This window comes from Bos javanicus, chromosome 10, assembly GCF_032452875.1.
Source record: "Bos javanicus breed banteng chromosome 10, ARS-OSU_banteng_1.0, whole genome shotgun sequence".
NCBI classification, from domain to species: domain Eukaryota; kingdom Metazoa; phylum Chordata; class Mammalia; order Artiodactyla; family Bovidae; genus Bos; species Bos javanicus.
In genome coordinates this window covers 27,360,298-27,383,027 of record NC_083877.1, presented here as the reverse complement: position 1 = coordinate 27,383,027, position 22,730 = coordinate 27,360,298, and the positions used below count along the sequence as shown (strand labels likewise).

The 22,730-nt window shown below is 38.1% G+C and overlaps 2 protein-coding genes across 2 annotated transcripts; both read right to left on the bottom strand.

Moving 5' to 3' along the window:
- Positions 1-3,265: 3,265 nt before the first annotated feature.
- On the bottom strand, positions 3,266-4,301 carry LOC133255208 (olfactory receptor 4F15-like). Its single transcript, XM_061429753.1, has one exon. It carries the CDS (start codon positions 4,199-4,201, stop codon positions 3,266-3,268), a length of 936 nt encoding a protein of 311 aa, XP_061285737.1. The 5' UTR covers positions 4,202-4,301.
- A 16,424-nt stretch (positions 4,302-20,725) lies between these two features.
- LOC133255398 (olfactory receptor 4F21-like) lies at positions 20,726-21,889 on the bottom strand. Its single transcript, XM_061429853.1, has one exon. The coding sequence runs from the start codon at positions 21,758-21,760 to the stop codon at positions 20,825-20,827; it is 936 nt and encodes a 311-aa protein (XP_061285837.1). The 5' UTR covers positions 21,761-21,889; the 3' UTR covers positions 20,726-20,824.
- Between the last annotated feature and the right edge of the window lie 841 nt (positions 21,890-22,730).

Below are 22,730 nucleotides of genomic sequence, written 5' to 3'. Positions count from 1 at the left end.
TTTCTATGAGTTCTTTCAGAATGGTTACTTCTCATAAAGGCAATTCTAGCTATTGCCACCCTTAAATGTTTGACCTTTCAGAAGCACACATGGATGAGTGCTCAATGCTTGATATGGTTCCATCTATTTAGTAATTTTATCGTCAACTTAATGGCAAGTTATTTATATTGGATCTCTTCCATGTTGGAAGAACAACAAGTTGTTTTTCTGGAATACATATATTTTCCAGGTATGGCTTTGACTACTCTTACAGCAATACCTTGGCCATTCAGTTCATTTGTTCAGTCATGTCCAACTCTTTGCGACCCCATGAATTGCAGAACGCCAGGCCTCCCTGTGCATCACCAACTCCTGGAGTTAACTCAAATTCATGTCCATCGAGTCGGTGATGCCATCCAACCATCTCACCCTCTACTGTCCCCTTCTCCTCCTGCCCCCAATCCCTCCCAGCATCAGAGTCTTTTCCAATGAGTCAACTCTTCGCATGAGGTGGCCAAAATACTGGAGTTTCAGCTTTAGCATCATTCCTTCCAAAGAACACCCAGGGCTGATCTCCTTCAGAATGGACTGGTTGGATCTCCTTGCAGTCCAAGGGACTCTCCAGAGTCTTCTCCAACACCACAGTGTAAAAGCATCAATTCTTCGGCACTCAGATTTCTTCACAGTCCAACTTTCACAACCATACATGACCCTGAAAAAACCATAGCCTTGACTAGATGGACCTTGGACGTTAGGTGATCCAAAAACACATAGAATTCTTAATGTCCTTCATAACGTTGCCTAGGACAAAGAAATATATTGACAAGAAAAAAAGTAGAAACAAGCACACAATCAAGTGATCCACTGGTGCTTCAGTGAACAGAGGTTGTCAGCTCATAGAATGTGTGAATTACTTTTTAAAGGTGTAGGTTAAATGCAAGTTAGTCAGTTTGGAAATGGCACTCTGAGCTTTAACTTTGAACCATTAGATATTATAAAGTATTGTGCCCCAGAATGCATAGGTTTGGGAACCCAAGGTAGATGGTGAGTGGATTTATTCACCATCACATCATTGGATAACTTGAGCTTTCTGAACCTACAACTTTGAGCTCTACAGGGTTGGGAAAATGCTCCTTCTGAGGATAGAGTAAGGATTCCAATAAACCTAAAATTTTGGTAGCTCTCTGGTCATTTTGATTTTCTTGTGTCAGTAGATCATCAGACAATGAAACAAGTTTCTATCACTCTAGGGATAATTAACCTTCATTATCATGAATAAATATAGTTGCTGCTACATTTGCATCAAAAGTAATGGATGATAACTTTAAATGAGCAGCTGTAGAAATTACAGTCTGAGAAGATTATGGACTTAGACTGCTCAAGTAGGAAGATATGAGTCTGCGCAAGTAATCTCGATCAGCAAAAGTGATGGATAATTGTAAGGATGATCTAGAAAGGGTTGTTGAGGAGGAAGTTGATGGATATCAGATACAAACTACTTTGTATAAAATAGATAAACAATAAGAATATACTGTACAGCACAAGGAATTATAGCCATTATATCTTGTAATAGCCTATAATGGAGTGTAACCTGCATAAATACTGAAGCACTATGCTGTACACTGAAAGTAATATGTAACGTTGTAAATCAACTATGCTTCATTAAAAAAATTAAAGATGATGGTGAATACCATCCTAGGTGCATGTGCAATGACAGACAAATTAACACTTGTTCCATTTACACTCTTGTGTTTGAAAAATTAATGATGGGGTGAACTTATATGGGATGTGAATGCCTCTAAGCAAGACATCTGATGCTCTTAACACCTCATGCATGTCCCTCTGCACTTAATATTTCCAAGAATGTACATTGTTTTCTATTACTGAAGAGGAAAAGTTAAAATTTTATATAACATCCTGCTCATTCTGCCTCTGTAATTCAGCTTGCTCCTTGCAAAGTCTGGAGGTCCACGCAGTCTCAGAAAGTGGGGACTTACAATACTAGGAACTGGAGCTTATCTTACTCACCCTTGTCCTGCTCTTTGCTATTGCCCAGCCCCTGCAAACCTACTTAATCATGCCTGTCTGTGTAAAGGTCAGGCATCCCCATCTTGACTGCTGTTCCCATGCGCGTGAAGCCCCTTAGTTCAAACCAGCCTATTAACATCTAGGGTTGCCCACTATAGTCTGTCTATAAAAACTTTGTAACCCCTTTGTTCGGGGCTCAGAGCTTAGAGTGTTAGCTCCTCTGGGCCTACTGACGTAATAAACCTAAGTTCTCCAACTCTCCGAGTGTGGTTCTTGTTTTCTCGATTACTGGTTTCTGCAACACTATGAGTTCCAGAAACATTCTACCTGAAGACATTTTCCTGGCTATCAAATTGTTCAACCCACTGTGTGGGGAAGCCTAGAAATGCCATGGAGTTAATGCCTCAGAGCTATGTGTGTGTTAGTTGCTCAGTCATATCTGACTCTTTGCAACTCCATGAACTGTAGTCCACCAGGCTTCTATGTCCATGGGATTCTCCATACAAGAATACTGGAGTGGATTGCCGTTCCCTTCTCCAGAGGATCTTCCTGACCCAGGGGTCGAACTCTGGTCTCCTGCACTGCATGCAGATTCTTTACCGTTTGAGCTACAGGGAAGTCCCTATGAGAGCTATACTAGTACAGAAATAAACAGCTTCCTTGCATCTCAGGTGGGACAACTGTAAGTCATAGAGTCTATACAGTTTTTTAGAGAGTCACAGCAGGATTTCTCCCCACTTGTGTATAGTAGTAGGATACCAATTAATATACCCTTTATTGGCATCTTCTCTTTGTTGTTTCATGTTCCCACTTCTGAACAATTGTGTTCTAGGAAACCTTTCCAAATAAACTACTTGCATTCTCAAATTTTGTCTCTTTTAAATAATAAGTAAAATCATTGCAACTATATATATAGCAATTCAATGTGGTGATTTTTAACATTAATCACAACACATTTACAGGTTATTTTTTATACCTCATGAATAACAGAAGCAATATCATTATATCTTTTTATTTGAAAAATAACCCAAAATTCAAAATTTTGTCAGATCATGCTGTTCTCTGTAAGGATATCAATTCTTAGTATAATATATTTACATTTCCCATGATGGCAATGGTCTTATACTCCACAGACAAAGTAGTAGCAGATATAGGATGGCAGATGATGAGTCTATTCTGGGAATGATAAGTCTGAGGTGCCTAAGTGGAGATGGGCCAACTGGATGTGCAGTTTTCAAGCTTCAAAAAAGTGCTGTGGTCAACAAAATCTGGAATAAAATATCTTTTTGAGCAGTCTTTTTATTGATACTTTTATGTCTTTGTTCCTCAGTGTATAGATGGCAGGATTCAACACAGGGGTAATAACAAAGTCAACAATGAACAGATTTTTATCAAGTGATGGTGGAGGAGAAGGCCAGACATAGAGAAACATGCATGGAGTGAAAAACAAAAAAACCACAGTGATGTGAGCTGACAAAGTGACAAATGCCTTGGACAAGTCTCCTGAAGAACGTTTCCAGACAGTGACCAAAATGAAGGAGTAGGAAAGGATCAGCAGGAAGAAGGTGCCCATGCTCATGAAGCCACTGTTGGCAGTAACAATAAACTCAAGCTTGGCTCCATCTGTGCATGCAAGTTTTATAATCTTAGGAAAGTCACAATAAAAGCTGTCTACTTCATTAGGCCCACAGAATGGCAATTTTATAACAAATAAAAATTGAGACATAGCATGGATCACCCCAATTATCCAGCCAGTGATTACAAATGAAACACATATTTTAGGGTTCATGATTTTCAAGTAGTGAAGAGGCTTACATATTGCTGTGCACCTGTCAAATGCCATGGCTATAAGTAACACCATCTCCACTCCTCCTATGGTGTGGATGAAACATATCTGTGTCATACAACTTTGGAAAGATATTATTTTGTCTTCATTTAAGAGGTCTGTGATTATCTTGGGGACTGTGGTAGAGGAAAGGCCCACATCAATGAGGGACAGGTTGGCGAGTAGGAAGTACATAGGAGAATGTAAGTGAGAATCAAAAATTACTAAAAAGAAAATAAACAGGTTTCCCAAGATGACCCCTAAGTAGAGCAAAGAACATAGCAAAATAAGAAAAAGCCTTTTCTCCCAAGAGCAAGAAAGGGCCAATAACACAAACTCATTGACCATAGAGTCATTTAGTCCCCCCATTGACAGGGACAGAAAAGCTGATTTTCAAGTGACCTGAGGATAAAAATTAAAAAGAGTAGGTATCATTGGTTCAGACATAGATTGTCTGTTTTATTGATAATTAAATTAGATATACTTGATTGAGAGGAGAAGCTTAAGAATTTGGAAGAAATAAGGTTAGCAACAAATTCATTGTACTATAGATGATATCTGAAGGTAAAATTGTGACTGTAAATTTTGCAGATAGAACCCAAAAGAGTTAACATTCCATAGTTAATCTCTTTTTAATTTATTTTTTCTCAAAAAAAATTTTTAGATCGTTATCTGACCATTGCCTAAGTGTTCTTACACAAAATAACCATCACCTCTTCTGTTTTACAAGTATTAATCATTGTATTAATAGTTTAATACAACTTTCACACTAATTCTGTATGCTCTAAACTAAACATTTCTTAGTCCATTAATATTCTCAAACTTCTTTGAGCTTATTAAGATCACCAAGACAAAAACACTAGAACATATTTAATCAGTCCTTACTGTCGGCTTTTAAAATTTAAATGGAGCTCAGGTGCACAGGACTTAATAATTATAATACTTGGTTTATGGTATGATATCTTCTTTGGCCCATGACCACTTTTAATAAATATGTTAATTAATGAGAAACTAAAAATAAAATATTGGCTGAGTGTAAATAATGGTAAATATAATGATGATAATTAAGAATCAGCTATGATCACAGCTAACATTTGAATGTCTTCTACATTCAGGTAATTGTAAGTACATCATCAAAGTACATTGGGAGTACAAACCTCCTAATGTCTCCTTAAGATATATTCAGTTTTATTATACCCATTTCACCAGTGAGGAAACTGAGCCCCAGAAAGAGAAGTGGCAAAGCCAGAACTTGAATCATGAGCTACAGAACTTTCAGAGTACATGCTCCAAGAACTGCTTTTCAAAGCCAGCACCTCCAAGTATACTAGATTTCCATATGGATCTAGAAGCATCAATCAACCCATTTCCTTCATCTCCAATTAATTACTATATATGTTGCCCATCCCAAAGCCTTTTCCCTCCCCATTTCTGGATAATGGAACACCTACCTATTTAGGTATTTGGTAGAGATTTCTTAATTTTGAAAGAGGGTATATCCTTATTCTCATCCCCAGATGAAGCATTATAATCCAATGTCACTTGGCCACGAGCTGGTTTATGAAGAACATGTAACCTATATTTGTATAATGACATATAGAATAAGGTCTTCTGGGCAGTTTTCTTTTCCAGGTTAAAATACAAAGCTTCATATGTAGAAGCTCTTTTCCTGGCCCCTTTGTTCCTGCACTCAATGTTAATGCGATGCCTAAAGGGAAAAGGGAAGCAACATTTGTGCTAGATAGTTTTACCCATATCCTCTCAAATCCTCATAATATTATAAGAAATAAGTTATACTTCTCCCACTTTATAGGCAAATACATTTCATCACCATTATTTGATAGCCTGCTCTGGTTTATATAGCTCCTAACTGGCAGAGTTAGAATGTCAACCAAAGTCTCAAAAGCCTTAATGGTTCTGCTTTGTGATGACCAGGAATAACCCAAATAAAAACATATGCAAAGACAGATAAATGTGAAAAAATACCATGACATATGGAATTTATTTGTCCTTTTTCCCTTTATTCTTCAAGACACACATTAAATGTCACCTACTCTGGAAAATTTATTGAAGACTGTAACCAGAGTAAATAGCTTCTCTCTATAAACTATTGTTAGTTATATCTTATGTATTCTTTATAAGAAAATATATTAGAATTTCTTGTATATTAGTTCTCTATTTTCAGCTAAGATTTTCAAGGAAAGGAACTGTTAGCTGATTTTGTATGCCCCAATATGTAGCCCTATTTATGGCACAATTTGGAACTACTAAAGGATAATCTTCACTAACATCCTTATGGTAGTGATTAATAAGCAAAATCAGGGGCCTTGAAGCCCCTGTGATGAATTTGGAGCAAATCTCCAGCAAATGACTTCAGGAATTGAATTCACTGATACGTGTACACTGATGGGACAATCTGAAAACGAGCCACTTTCCTGTAATGTGCCTCTCAGAGTGGTCTCAACACCCTACACTTCCAATTAGATTCTATACCTAATACAATAAAACTAGAAAGATACCTTTCTCTTTTGCCTCAAACAAAACATTTATAGGTACTACAGAGTATCTGACAATTTCCCTCCAGTTATAGTGGAGTATTAACATAAAACATAGTATAGAAATATTGCTAAGCAGAAAAACATTATCAGATATTTGATCAACAATTCAAAAGAACAGTACAGTTTTGATAAGCAAGGTTCCTGTAAAAAGCAATTTGCTACATAAATAAGGATGAGAACTTTTAAATACCTTTGGATTTATTATCATAACATTTTTGATGCACATATAATAAATTAGAAGTTTTGATAAACTAATCTAAAATACATAATTTGTCATTAAGTTAAAAGAGATTATAGAGTACAAAACACTGCATATAAAGTAAACATGTATAGAAATATTTAGACTATATACTGCAAGATCTTTAGTTTGTAGGGTTTCAGATGATTTTATATTTTCCCTAAATATTACCTCTTGTTTCCTATATTTTACAAGAAATGTTTATGGATTTTCTAATTTCTAAGAAAAATTTGAAATTAGTGGAAGAAATAAGAAAAATAATATAAGAACAATTTCATAAATAGTATAATGTCATAACTAAAAGCATAGATTCTGGGACCAGACTACCTGGGTCCAAATCTCCATCTCCTTGATTTATTAGTTAGGTTGTCCTTGGGTGAGTTACTTCATTTCTCTTTTCCTCAGTTTCCTCATCTGTAAAATAAGGATGATAATAGTACTTACCTTATAGCGCTGTTGTGAGGATTAAGTGAAGTAATAAATGGAAAACATCAGACCATACTCTAGCACATAAGGAGTACTCAATAAACTTTTTTTTAGTAATTTTCATTTTTAAGACTTGATATTCAATTCTTTCCAAACATAAAGATAGCTTGCTCTGCCATATTGTGGTTTGTTGGAATGAAATAGCTAAGACATAAATTTTTATTTCCAGGAATCTAATTTTGGAGAGAAAAAGAATGGAAAATTGAAGCCCCTTCACAGATAAATTAAGTAAAGATGAGTGCTCTTTGAAGATAAATTTACCTCACAATACAATTGAAATAATGAAAATGAGACCAGGAGGAAATAAAAAATGTGAATGAAAATCATTCAAAAGGAAACTGGAGATAGAGGAAGGAAGATTTGCAAGCAAACTGGAACCAGTTGCTAGGCTTTGGAGAACAGGTTTTCTAGGTACCTGCTCAGTTGCACACTTCACTCAGCAGCAGCTGCAAGAGATTGAAGCACACAGGAAGTTAATAATCTTTTTGAATTGCCACCATTTCTTCATTTCTTAATCTTCTAGTGGAAACCAGATCTTCTGTGCACATTAGTTTTCCCAAGGGTAAATTATTACAATTTGCAGAACAGTTACTGAGAAATCAAAAAATTCAATATGATATTGAGCAGTAACTTTTTACTCTGAAAATATATTCTTTTTTCTCAAAAATTAGAGAATTTTAGGTTTGCTTTAGATGTTCTTTGAGTTGCTGCATGTTATGTGAACGACTTTTTGGCACCGATATAAGTTTGAGAACCATCATCTACACTCTTAGCCACTTGTCACACTTGGAATTTTGAGAAATAGTGAATTGATATTTGAGCAAATTAAGGGAGTTTCAAAATAGTGCCAAATTAGACTGGGAAAATCTCAATCAGTGTTTTTTAAGTGAATAAACTTTAGTTTTTAGCACAGTTTTAGATTTACAGAAAAATTATGCATAGAATCCCCATATGCCTCCTCACATGCCCTCCACAAAGTCCTTTTACATTAACATCTTGCCATAGAGTGGTGTATTTGCTACAACTGATGAGCCAATGCTGCTGCTGCTGCTGCTAAGTCGCTTCAGTCGTGTCTGACTCTGTGCGACCCCATAGACGGCCTCCTACCAGGCTCTTCTGTCCCTGGGATTCTCCAGACAAGAACACTGGAGCGGGTTGCCATTTCCTTCTCCAATGCATGAAAGTGAAAGTGAAGTCGCTCAGTTGTGTCCGACTCTTAGCAACCTCATGGACTGCAGCCCTCCAGGCTCCTCCGTCCGTGGGATTTTCCAAGCAAGAGTACTGGAGTAGGGTGCCATTGCCTTCTCTGGATGAGCCAGTACTGATACATTATTATTAACTAAAGTCTACAGTTGGCTTAAAACTCAACATTCAGAAAACTAAGATCATGGCATCCTGTCCCAGCACTTCATGGCAAATAGATGGGGAAACAGTGGAAACAATGACAGACTTTATTTTGGGGGGCTACAAAATCACTGTAGATGGTGACTGCAGCCATGAAATTAAAAGACGTTTGCTCCTTGGAAGAAAAGTTATGACCAACTAAGACAGCATATTAAAAAGCAGAGACATTACTTTGCCAATAAAGGTCCATCTAGTGAAGGCTATGGTTTTTCTAGTAGTCATGTATGGATGTGAAAGTTGGACTTAAAGAAAGCTGAGCCCCGAAGAATTGATGCTTTTGAACTGTGGTGTTGGAGAAGACTCTTGAGAGTCCCTTGGACTGCAAGGAGATCCAACCAGTCCATCCTAAAGGAAATCAGTCCTGAATATTCATTGGAAGGACTGATGCTGAAGCTGAAATTCCAATACTTTGGCTACGTGATGTAAAGAACTGACTCATTAGAAAAGACCCTGATGGTGGGAAAGATTGAAAGCGGGAGAAGGGGACGACAGAGGATGAGGTGGTTGGATGGCATCACTGACTCCAAGGACATGAGTTTGAGCATTCTCCGGGAGTTGGTGATGGACAGGGAGGACTGGTGTGCTGCAGTCCATGGGGTCGCAAAGAGTTGGACACAACTGAGCAACTGAACTGACTGACTGACAGTTTACATTACACTACATTCTTTGTGTTGTACATTCTATGGGTATTGAGAAGGATATAATGACATGTATCCATCATCATATAATCATGCAGAATAGTTTCACTCACAAAAAATCCTCAATGCTCAGTTGCTGGGAGCCGGTGAGGCATTCCACTCGTGACAAAGGTCATGAGGAAGGAGGCTTGGCATAGGCAAAGGCGGGATCGAGCCTCAGGAGTCCCCCTGGATATTCTCGAGCATCTTCCCCCCAAAAAAACCAGAGTCTGCCTACTTTATTGCTTTGTGCTCTCACCTCTGACTTTACTGGGGGCTGTCCCCCACCACCATCTCACTCTCTCTGTCAAAGAGTTAACTTACAGCTCCAATTAATAAAGTTCCTGGGCAATTAGGAGTGTTTAAATCCAAACCCCTCAGGTGGCTCTCTAACTCGCCTGACAAGTTTACCAGGACTCCTACAGCTAGGCATAAGATTGTTTACAGTCTCCCAGCCTCGAGGGGCACGGGAAGCTTAAGATATTCAAATAGCTTAGAGCCTCTCAGAGAGTTAGAAACTGTCAGAATAAACTAGTAAAGGATTTCATTGATGAGCCAATGCTTGTTGCCAAGTTTTCACATTCCCTGAATTGTATCCTTGAATGTGTATTAATTAATATAGTTGGTATGTAGAAAAAATAAGTAGTGGCCTTGGTGTTAGTAACTTTAGACCCTTAAGGTAATAAAATCTTTCCTTTGTTGTAAACCCATTACACATCCACCCTATAGGAATGCAATTTTATCTTCGGAAGATGGCGCCAAACCTTAAAATAATTACTCTTAGAGAAAATAAGTCTTTGTTGATAAGTCCTTGTCAAGAGTCATAAAATGTTAATAGGCCTTCTGGCCAGAAGATGATGTAAATCACCTAAACCATTTGTATACAATAAATTTGCAGGAAAGAAACCCTGGTTTTTTATAATGGTCAAAGACTGCTGACTTTGCATCCCCTATTATCCTCTATGTGTAACTTAGGGTATATAAGCCCCTGTTAAAAATAAAGCTACGGGCCTTGCTCACCAAGCTTGGTCTCCCCATGTCATTCTTTTCACATTCTGGCTGAAGTCTCCATCTGAAGCGCGGATATCCTCTGCGACCATTTATTTGCCTGGGCTTCTAAGACCCACTCGAGAAGGTGTCTAAGGTGGGACACCTTCCGCTATTCGAGAGGGCGCCTGTGGCCTCCGTGGTCAGAGCTAACCTGGTGTCACGGGTTATATTGATTTTCCGCGTAAACCAAGCTACTCAGCCTCTTTTCTCCACTGCGTTTTCCTACTGAGCTATCCTCATTCTATTACTCTTTATATTTCTAATTACCATTTGAATAGGTCGCCGATGCCGTCACCCTTCGAAAACCCTGGATCAGCTGGGGCTGGACCTCGGCACTCAGTTGATTTATTCTTAGCCCCTAACCTTCCCTTGGCAACCATTAATCTTTTTTACCATCTCCAGTCTTGCCTTTTCCAAACAGTCATATAGTTGAAATCATATAGTTTATAGCCATTTCAGATTGGTTTAGCAGTATGCATTTAAAGTTCTACCATGTCTTTTCATGGTTTGATAGCTCATTTCTTTTTATTGCTAAATAATATTACATTGTCTGTATATCTCACTCATTTATGGAAGGGCATTTGGTTGCTTCCAAGTTTTGTCAATTATGAATAATACTGCTATAAACATTCACATGCAGATTTTTGTTTGGATTTATATTTTCAATTCATTTCTGTAAATACCAAACAGTGCAATTGCTGGACATATGGTAAGACTATGTTTAGCTTTGTAAGAAATCTACCTTTTAAGGGATGTTTGCCTTTTTATTGTTTAACTTATTTATATATTTGTACCTTCTTGATATGTGAGTTCTATTTATATATTCTAAATTATATACCTATTCTGTATATTATTTCTTGGTGTGTGTATGTGTGTGTATATTCTCAGAGGTTCAGTTCAGATCAGTCGCTCAGTCGTGTCCGACTCTTTGCGACCCCATGAATCGCAGCACGCCAGGCCTCCCCGTCCATCACCAACTCCCGGAGTTCACTCAGACTCACGTCCATTGAGTCAGTGATGCCATCCAGCCATCTCATCCTCTGTCGTCCCCTTCTCCTCCTGCCCCCAACCCCTCCCAGCATCAGAGTCTTTTCCAATGAGTCAACTCTTCGCATGAGGTGGCCAAACTACTGGAGTTTCAGCTTTAGCATCATTCCCTCCAAAGAACACCCAGGGCTGATCTTCTTCAGAATGGACTGGTTGGATCTCCTTGCAGTCCAAGGGACTCTCAAGAGTCTTCTCCAACACCACAGTTCAAAAGCATCAGTTCTTCAGCACTCAGCTTTCTTCACAGTCCAACTCTCACATCCATACATGACCATAGGAAAAACCATAGCCTTGACTAGACGGACATTTGTTGGCAAAGTAATGTCTCTGCTTTTCAATATGTTATCTAGGTTGGTCATAACTTTCCTTCCAAGGAGTAAGCATCTTTTAATTTCATGGCTGCAGTCACCATCTGCAGTGATTTTGGAGCTCTCAAAAATAAAGTCTGCCACTGTTTCCACTGTTTCCCCATCTATTTCCCATGAAGTGATGGGACCAGATGCCATGATCTTTGTTTTCTGAATGTTGAGTTTTAAGCCAACTTTTTCACTCTCCTCTTTCACCTTCATCAAGAGGCTTTTTAGTTCCTCTTCACTTTCTGCCATAAGTGTGGTGTCATCTGCAAATCTGAGGTTATTGATATTTCTCCTGGCAATCTTGATTCCAGCTTGTGCTTCTTCTAGCCCAGAATTTCTCATGATGTACTCTGCATATAAGTTAAATAAGCAGGGTTAGTCTATTAGTCTCAGTGGTTAGTCTATTCATTTTCTTAACAGCATCTTCTTAAATTGAGGTACAACTGACATGCAACATTATATGTATTCTTTTTAGGTTTACAAAATAATGATTCAATATTTGTATACACTGTGAAATGATCACTACAATAAATCTAATTAACACCTGTCACTATATGTAGTTAAGAAAAAAAATTTTTGAGATAACTCTCTTAGTGACTTTCAAATATACAGTATAGTTATTAACTATAGTCACCTTGCTGAACATTGTATCTCCATGACTTTTTTTTTTTTTTAACTAGAAGTTAGTTTTTTTAGACTCCCTTCACCCATTTTCCCACTCCATCAACCCTTACTCTGGCAACAAGAAATCTGTTTTTGTATTCATGACCTTGGGTATTTGTTTGATTTTTTAGATTTCTCATATAATTTAGGTAATATGATGTTTACCATTCTTTGATTTATTTAACTGAGAATAATAACTAACACCCAAAAAAGATGTTCTTTTCATTATAGGGGACTGTAATGCAAAAGTAGAAAGTCAAGAAACACCTGGAGTAACAGACAAATTTGGCCTTGGAATAAAAAATGAAGAATGGCAAAGCCTAACAAAGTTTTGCCAAGAGAACACACTGGTCATAGCAAACACCCTCTTCCAACAACACAAAAGAAGACTCTACACATGGACCTCACCAGATGGCCATCACTGAAATCAGATTGATATATTCTTTGCAGCCAAAGATGGAGAAGCTCTATACAGTCAGCAAAAACAAGACCGGAAGCTGACTGTGGCTAAGATCATGAACTCCTTGTTGCCAAATTCAGAATTAAATTGAAGAAAGTGAGGAAAACCACTAGATCATTCAGGTATGACCTAAATCAAATCCCTTATGATTATACAATGGAAGGGAGAAATAGATTTAAGGGCCTAGATCTGATAGAGTGCCTGATGAACTATGGACAGAGGTTTGTGACATTGTACAAGAGACAGGGATCAAGACAATCCCCATGGACAAGAAATGCAAAAAAGCAAAATGGCTGTCTGAGGAAGCCTTACAAATAGCTATGAAAAGAAGAGAAGCAAAAAGCAAAGGAGAAAAGGAAAGATATAAGCATCTGAATGCAGAGTTCCAAAAATAGCAAGAAGAGATAAGAAAGCCTTCCTCAGTGATCAATGCAAAGAAATAGAGGAAAACAACAGAATGGGAAAGACTAGAGATCTCTTCAAGAAAAGTAGAGATACCAAGGGAACATTTCATGCAAAGATTGGCTCGATAAAGGACAGAAATGGTATGGACCTAACAGAAGCAGAAGATATTAGGAAGAGGTGGCAAGGATACACAGAACTGTACAAAAAAGATCTTCATGACCCAGATAATCATGATGGTGTGATCACTCACCTAGAGCCAGACATCCTGGAATGTGAAGTCAAGTGGGCCTTAGAAAGCATCACTACGAACAAAGCTAGTGGAGGTGATGGAATTCCAGTTGAGCTATTTCAAATCCTGAAAGATGATGCTGTGAAAGTGCTGCACTCAATATACCAGCAAATTTGGAAAACTCAGCAGTGGCCACAGGACTGGAAAAGGTCAGTTTTCAATCCAATCCCAAAGAAAGGCAATGACAAAGAATGCTCAAACTGCCTCACAATTACACTCATCTCACATGCTAGTAAAGTAATGCTCAAAATTCTCCAAGCCAGGCTTCAGCAATACATGAACCATGAACTTCCAGATGTTCAAGCTGGATTTAGAAAAGACATAGAAACCACAGATCAGATTGCCAACATCTGTTGGATCATCAAAAAAGCAAGAGAGTTCCAGGAAAACATCTACTTCTGCTTTATTAACTATGCCAAAGCCTTTGACTGTGTGGATCACAACAAACTGTGGGAAATTCTGAAAGAGATGGGTATACCAGACCACACGACCTGCCTCCTGAGAAATCTGTATGCAGGTCAAGAAGCAACAGTTAAAATTGGACACGGAGCAACAGACTGGTTTCAAATAGGAAAAGGAGTACGTCAAGGCTGTATGTTGTCACCCTGCTTATTTAACTTATATGCTGAGTATATCATGAGAAATGCTGGGCTGGATGAAGCACAAGCTGGAATCAAGATTGCTGGGAGAAATATCAATAACCTCAGATATGCAGATGACACCACTCTTAGGCAGAAAGTGAAGAACTAAAAAGCCTCTTGATGAAAGTGAAAGAGGAGAGTGAAAAAGTTGGCTTAAAGCTCAACATTCAGAAAACAAAGATCATGGCATCTGGTCCCATCACTTCATGGCAAATAGAGGGGGAAACAGTGGAAACAGTGGCTGATTTTATTTTCGGGGGGTCCAAAATCGCTGCAGATGGTGACTGCAGCCATGAAATTAAAACACACTTGCTCCTTGGAAGAAAAGCTATGACCAACCTAGATAGCATATTAAAAAGCAGAGACATTACTTTGGCAACAAAGGTCTTCTAAAAGCTATTGTTTTTCCAGTAGTCATGTATGGATGTGAGAGTTGGACTTAAAGAAAGCTGAGCCCCGAAGAATTGATGCTTTTGAACTGTGTTGAAGATTCTTGAGAGTCCCTTGGACTGCAAGGAGATCCAACCAGTCCATCCTAAAGGAAATCAGTCCTGAATATTCATTGGAAGTACTGATGCTGAAGCTGAAATTCCAAATACTTTGGCCACCTGATGTGAGAACTGACTCATTGGAAAAACCCTGATGCTGGGAAAGATTGAAAGCAGGAGGAGAAGGGGATGATAGAGGATGAGATGTTAGATGGCATCACTGACTCCATGGACATGAGTTTGAGTGGTGATGGACACAGAGGCCTGGCATGCTGCAGTCCATGGGGTTTCAAAGAGTTGGACACAAATGAGTGACTGAACTGAAGTGAGGTAATGATTCAGTTTCTTTGTTTTGCATGTGTCTTTCCAACTTTTTCAATACCATTTATTGAAAAAACTGTCCTATTCTCATTAAGTGTTACTGGCTGTTTTGTCATATATTAATTGAATGGTTATGTGTGGGTTTATTTCTGGGATCTCTAATTTGTTCCATTGATCAATGTGTCTATTTCTGCATTCATACAATAACTGTTTTGATGACTGTAGCATTGTAATAGATTTTGAAATCAGGGAGCATGATGCCTCCAGCTTTGTTCTTTATGAAGATTTCTCTGGCTACATGTTTTTTATGGGGGAAGTTCCATACCAATTTTATATTTGTGTATTCTATTTCTGTAAATAATCCCATTAGAGTTTGATAGAGATTGTGTTGAATCTATACATGCTTTGAGTAGTATGGATATTTTGATAGTACTAATTCTTTCAATGCATGAGCACAGAATACCTTTCCATTTATTTGTGTAATCTTCAGTCTTTCATCATTATCTTATAGTTTTTAGTAGGTAGATTTGCTTTTTTGCTAGACCAGGTTGTACGTAACCTAAACTCCATAAGAATGAACTGAGGGGTATCCCATGATACCCCTTAAAACAGTGATTCTCATCTCAGTATATTGTCTATAGGTGACATTTGGCACTGTATGGAGGTATTCTGGGTTATCAAAATTCGGGAGGAAGATTTGCTGCTACTGGCAGGGATACTGCCCCAAATTGCACAGCATATAGAACAGTTTCCCAAACAAAGACTTAATTGCCTCAATATTAATATTAATGATGCTGAGGGTGAGATACCTTGCTTTACACCAGTTGGTTCCCTGCCTAGAAATGAAAGTGTTAATCACTCAGTTGTGTCCACATCTTTGTGAACCCATGGGCTATAGCCCACCAAGCTCCTCTGTCCATGGAATTCTCTAGGCAAGAATGCTGGAGTGGGTGCCATTTCCTTCTTCAAATAAAGCAGGCAGTAGGGTTCTCAGTACTATTATGAAGATGCTATATAAGCCTATGAGAAAGATAACTAACTTGTACATGACAATGTTGTCTAGGAAGAATGCCAGTTTTATTTATAACCTTAAATATGTATACATTTTATTTAGTATTCCTACCTTATTTTACTCAGAAAACCCTCATTAAAATGTAAAACAGAAGTACTTACAGCAAGAATGTGGACATGTTTTTGATCTTGGAGGAAAGCTCTTAATATTTCATGTTTTCTGCAGTATATATTGTAGTTTTTATGTAAATATACAGAATTAGTTTCCTAGGGCTGCTGTACAAAATACCACACACTTAGTGGCTTAAAAAATTTATTTATTCAGAAATTTGTTATTTTTTAATTTTTAATTTTTCTTGACTTTCCTTGAACATTAAAAAAATATTTATTTATTTGTTTTTGGCTATGCTGGGTCTTTGTTGCTGGGCTTTTCTCTAGTTGCAGTGATGGGAGTTAGTCTCCGGTTGTGCTGCATGGGCTTCTCACTGCAGTTTCTTCCCTTGTTGCAGAGTATGGACTCTAGGCATGCAGGCTGCAGTAGTTGTTGCACGTGGGCTCGGTAGTTGCACCTCCCAGGCAGTGGGGCACAGGCTCAGCAGTTGTGGTGTATGGGCTTAGTTGCTCCACAGCATGTGGGATCTTCCTGGATTAGGGATGGAACTGTGTCTCCTGAATTGGCAGTCGGATTCTTTACACTAAGCCACCAGGGAAGCTCAGGAATTAGTTCTTTCAGGAATTAGTTCTGGAGGACAGACGTCCAAAATCAAGGTGCTGACAGAGCCATGCTCCCTTTGAAGATTCTAGGAAATAATTTTTCTTTGCCTCCTCCAGCTTCTGGTGGTTGCTTACATTCCTTGGTTTGTGGAGGCATAATTGTAATCTCTGCCTCTGTCTTCATAGAGCCTCCTTTCTTTTGCTTCTCTGTGTCCTTCTTTGTACTTTTGAGGTCATTCAGATTTCCAGGTCCACTCTAGTTCAGGATGACCTCATCTAGAGCCTTTCCTTAATTAAATATACATGGTTTGATCTCCAAATAAGGCCACATTGAGGTTTTAGTGAATGTGAATTTTTGGGGAACACTATTAAACCCACTATACCTTCTATGCTTAATTTGCTACAGCTTTTGCTATGAAATTTATTGAGAATGGGTATTTGTTTTTATCAAATACTTTTTGTATATCTACCATGTTGTTTGTATGATTTTTTCCCCCTTGTAGCCTTAACATGGTGAATTCCTTTGACTGATTTCCAACAATCTTAAATTCTGTGAGTAAAACTGACTTAACCTGGTGTTTCACCCTACTTATATATCAGTGGCTATAGTTCGCTATTACTTTTTAGAGTTTTGTGTCTGTGTCGAAGAGATACACAAATTGGGTCATAATTTCCCTTTCTTGTAATGTTACTGACCTTTAAACATTTTATGGTTATTGAAAGGAAAGGATTGATAATGGGTCTGTAACTCATCTGCTGTTTCATGGTAACCAAGAGAAAGAGGGATGGTGGAAGGGGGAGAGAGAGTGTGCGGGTGGAGAAAGGAGTCACAGAGGTAGAAACAGAGAAGACAGAGAGAGGTAGAATGATGGGTTGGGAGAGACTGAAGGAGAATAAGAGGAAGAAATGATCTGGTCAAATCTTCATGAACACATACTTAGTGGGTCTCTTCCTAGTGATGTTTATTAGAATATGGATAATGGAATGTTATTAATAGCAGGATATGTCTTGTCCTTCTAGTTGGCTCTTGGTAAATTAATATGGGATTTAGGTTCCATGGGGTACATGACCTACAGAAAAATATTGATGTTCCTCTGTAATTACTGGAATACTATAGGGAGAGATTTCATGACCAAAATAGATTTCATGACTTTTTGTAAGTGATATTCTTAATGCATCATTGGAGATCACGTTTTATATCTGGGTCAGAGAGCATCCCATTGCAATAAGAAAGAACCTGGGCAAGCTACGTTGGCAGTCTCAGACTCCTGCTTCACTTTGTGTCTTCCAGTTACCTGAATCCTTTGAATTATTACAGTAGTTTTAAACTGTAAAATGGTAAAAACTCTGATTCTTGTGTGTTTGTTTGACACTCAAATCTTTTGTCTCAACCTTATAAACTTAAAAATATATATATTTCTAAAGGAGTTTAAGAATTCTTGTTTTCTTCTTAAATGTTTGGCAAATTCACTAGTAGAACCATTTAAGTATTTTTCTTTTTATTGGAGTGGAATGTGTCAGATTGCAGCTAGGTGATAGGAATCACACAACTAATTTGTGCAATGAGAATTTAAACAATCATTACCTTTGTTAAAGTGTTTAGCTAGGTAATTGAAAGGATAAATGATTGTTAATCTCTTCTCAGTCCACCTAATTTTTGAACAATGGGTTCACCTGTGGAGAAGAACTATGGAGTAGGCCTCTTACACAAGCTTTTTCTAACTTCTACCCCTGTAGAATGTTTGGCCTGTTGGCAGCACAGATAGGTTCTTCAAATAGTACCATCTTTTGAGGATGGAAATCAATCACTTGAAGGTAGTTATTAACATTTAACCCCTTCTAAAATGGAAGAGACAGAAATATTTCCTTCCTGGCATTAATAAATAATTCTGAGTATAGATTATCTTTCCCATTTTTAGTGCTTTGTCCAGCACAACTAACCAAGTATTCACAGTATCTGATTTTCAACATGAAATCATACATAATATTTCCTTAGGCTGAAAGTGCTCACTTTATAGCAAAGAAAATTCACAAAAGCAAACATAACTAGGGAACCAATTCAACTTATCATATACTGCACGACTGAGATCTGAGAGCACATTGGCAAAGCCTGTTATAAAATTACAACCTAGGCACTAGTTTGAAGATGATACACTGCAGAGTTGGGGGTCTGTGCTCCAAAATAACATGCTTTGAACTGTCTTTAGATAAGTGCTATGTCCCCTACAGATAAAATATGTGCATGTGTGCTCAGTCGTGTTCTACTCTTTCCAACCCCATGGACTGTATGTAGCCCACCAGGCTCCTCTGTCCATGAGATTCTCCATGCAAGAATTGTGGAGTGGATTGCCATGTCCTAGTCCAAGGGATCTTTCTGATCCAGGGATTGAAAAACCCATGTCTCCTGTATTGACAGGCAGATTCTTTACTACTGAGCCACCTGGGAAGCACATTAAATGCACATCTCTGTAAAACAAGTGTTAGTTGTGCAGTCTCGTCTGACTCTTTGTGACCTCACGGACTATAGTCTGCCAGGCTCCTTTGTCCATAGAGGTCTCCAGGCAAGAATACTAGAGTGGGTTGCCATGCTCTTCTACAGGGGATCTTCCCCTATAAAACAAAGGGACAGAGAAATCAGTAGTATCTCTTATCGTGAATTGCAGTGAACTTCTTGTGCAGTTTGTGTTTTCTATTCCTGAAATCTTAGGATCTGCTGAAGTGGGGAGAATGCATTTTTGACGAGATATAGTATGGATTCTAAAAAACAATTTTTAGCTGCTTTTCTGTCATTTGAGTTTCCTCATGTTAGAAAAACAACAGTTGGAAGGCTGAGTAATCTCATTTTTATCCCATATTGGATAAAGATAGGGTTGCTGCTTCTTAATGGATTATACAATGAAGAATATTTCTAAATTGAGAGATCTTTCTAGGCTACATGGTTGGCTCCATGGTTGATGGTAACTGTAAAAGCACAATGTAGCAACAATAGGCTGGCAAGAACATTTTAACCAGCAACTCAAATGCTCATAAATTAACTGGGTCGTCTCACTGGGTAAGCAACATGGATCATCAGAAGAAGTGCATAAGGATGAGGGGGATTTAAATGGGTAATGGAAGAAAATGTCAGTGAGGAGCAACAATGCTGCTATAGCCTGTCTCTCCTGTTTAGAGTCTTTCTTTTATGAAACTGAAAACCACCACTTTGAAGAGACTATGACAGGATAAAGTAGAGTTAAACAGGAACTAAAGTGGACTATGCCTGGACATTTATTGTTTTCAAACAAGGATATGGTTTCCCAGCAACTGAAAGTGTACCTGATGGCTTGTTTCTGGCTTTCTCACATATACAGTATCCTGTGTGGGAAAGGCTGGATATGCCAAGGAATTAATGTACTCTCTAAAGGTGAAATTAAAGAAGTACTCCAGCTTCCTTTCCTTACTTGGGACATTTCTAAATCTCAGACTTTATTATAGAGTCCCCCAGAGGGCTACAGTAAGATTACACGCCAGCTACATTTACATTCTTCACTTGTCTCACTTTGCTAAATAATGATGTTTCTAAAAATAAGCTTTCAAGTAAATCAGTTTAGTTCAGTCGCTCAGTCGTGTCCGACTCTTTGAGACCCCATGGACTGCAGCACGCTAGGCCTCCCTGTCCATCACCAACTCCTGGAGTTTACTCAAACTCATGCCTAATGAGTTGGTGATGCCATCCAACCATCTCATCCTTCAAGTAAATCACCCATAATCAAATTTTGTCTTTAGGTCTTCTTCCGAGGGAACACTAAAGAGTAGCTAGGTAGATCTACTAGTTCTACATATATTCTATGTGATGATTCCTAACATTCAGCAAAGCAAGTCTGCCACTTATTTTCAAACCTTATGAGAAACAGAAGAGATGTCATTATATTATTTCTATTGTCAAGATGATACATTTTTAATTATAAGTATGGTTTAGTAAAGAGTGATACTGTATGTTAAAATAACCATTTTTTTTGTTGTTGTTGGATTCACTTTTCCAGTAGTAGTTAAGGCAAAGAGCTGATTCTCTACAGAGCTGAAGGAATATGTTCAGTGGGGTAGATGCCATGTCCATACCTGGCCATGTTAAATATCAGATGCCTAGGGTAGATATCTAAAGGACAGATATATGGATAGTTTTAGAGTTCCTAACACAGCTCTAGTCAGCAAAATCTGACATGATGTCCCTCTTTGTTCAACCTTTTTATAGCTACCTTTATGTCTTTGTTTCTTAATGTATATATGGAAGGATTCAAGATAGGGGTAATAACAAAGTCAACAATGAACATGTATTTATCAACTGATGATCTGGGGAAAGGCCATACATAGAGAAACATGCATGGAGTGAAAAAAAGAACCACCACAGTGATGTGAGCTGACAAAGTGACAAATGCCTTGGATAAGTCTCCTGAAGAACATTTCCAGACAGTGACCAAAATGAAGATGTAGGAAAGGATTAGCAGAAAGAAAGTACCCATAGTCATGAAATCACTGTTGGCAGCAACAATAAACTCAAATTTGGTTCCATCTGTGCATGCAAGTTTTATGATCCTAGGAAAGTCACAATAAAAGCTGTCTACTTTGTTAGGACCGCAAAAGGGCAAGTTTATAATGAAAGCAAATTGAGACATAGCATGGTTCACCCCACCTACCCAGCCAGTGATTACAAATGAAATGCATATTTTAGGATTCATGATGTTCGAGTAGTGAAGAGGCTTACAGATTGCTGTGCACCTGTCAAATGCCATGGCTATGAGTAACACCATCTCCACTCCTCCCATGATATGAATGGAGCACATTTGTGTCATACAACTTTTGAAAGAGATTATCTTGTATTTATTTGGAAGGTCTGTAATAATCTTGGGGACTATGGTAGAGGAAAGGCCAACATCAATGAGTGACAAGTTGGCTAAAAAGAAGTACATAGGAGAATGTAAGTGAGAATCCAAAATTACCAAAAACAAAATGAAGAGATTTCCCAGGATGATTCCTATATAGAGCAAGGAGAATATCAACATAAGAAAAAGTGCAGTTTCCCAAGAACTAGAGAATCCTAGCAACACAAACTCAGAAACCACAGAATCATTTGGTCTATCCATTGACTTGGGCAGAAGAGCTCTTTCTCAAATCACCTGAGAATAGGAAAAGAAAAATCACAGTCAGTAGTACAAAGACAGACTTCCAGTTTTCTTGCTAGTGTTTCCTGTGGGTTCCACTTTCCTGAGTGTGAAGTAATTTAATTGGATAAAGGAAGGAAAAACACCAATACAGTATAATAACGCATATATATGGAATTTAGAAAGATGGTAACAATAACCCTGTGTACGAGACAGCAAAAGAGACACTGATGTATAGAACAGTCTTATGGACTCTATGGGAGAGGGAGAGGGTGGGAAGATTTGGGAGAATGGCATTGAAACACGTAAAATATCATGTATGAAACGAGATGCCAGTCCAGGTTCGATGCACAATACTGGATGCTTGGGGCTAGTGCACTGGGACGACCCAGAGGGATGGTATGGGGTGGGAGGAGGGAGGAGGGTTCAGGATGGGGAACACATGTATACCTGTGGCGGATTCATTTTGATATTTGGCAAAACTAATACAATTATGTAAAGTTTAAAAATAAAATAAAAGTAAAAAAAAAACTCAACATTCAGAAAATGCAAAAAAAAAACATAAAAACATTTTGACAATTAGGAGAATTTTTACATAGAGAGATAAAAATGAATATTTCAGATGGAGATAATTGTTGTTGCGTTCCTTCTTATTCCATTATTAAGATAATTACTTTGTTTTGCCTCTCAAGAATTGCTAGACATTTTCCTTTACTACTGACCTTGGTATTCTCTCAGCTGAATAGGCTCAGCCATTTCTGTCACCTTGATATTAATGCTCTCATACTAACTTGTCATCTTACTTATCTGAATTTCTTATTCACTGGTCAAATGGAGATCTTTCAGCCAAAACTGTTTAAGTAATTGTATTTCACCTTGCTTAACCCAGTATGTGGTTGTTGTTTGTTTTTATTTGTATATATATGTGTGTGTGATTTACCTGGGAAGTCAG

What these genes read in the sequence shown, in the direction of transcription:
- LOC133255398 (XM_061429853.1), bottom strand. Translation starts at nt 21,760, where the DNA reads ATGGATAGACCAAATGATTCTGTGGTTTCTGAGTTTGTGTTGCTAGGA.
- LOC133255208 (XM_061429753.1), bottom strand. Translation starts at nt 4,201, where the DNA reads ATGGGGGGACTAAATGACTCTATGGTCAATGAGTTTGTGTTATTGGCC.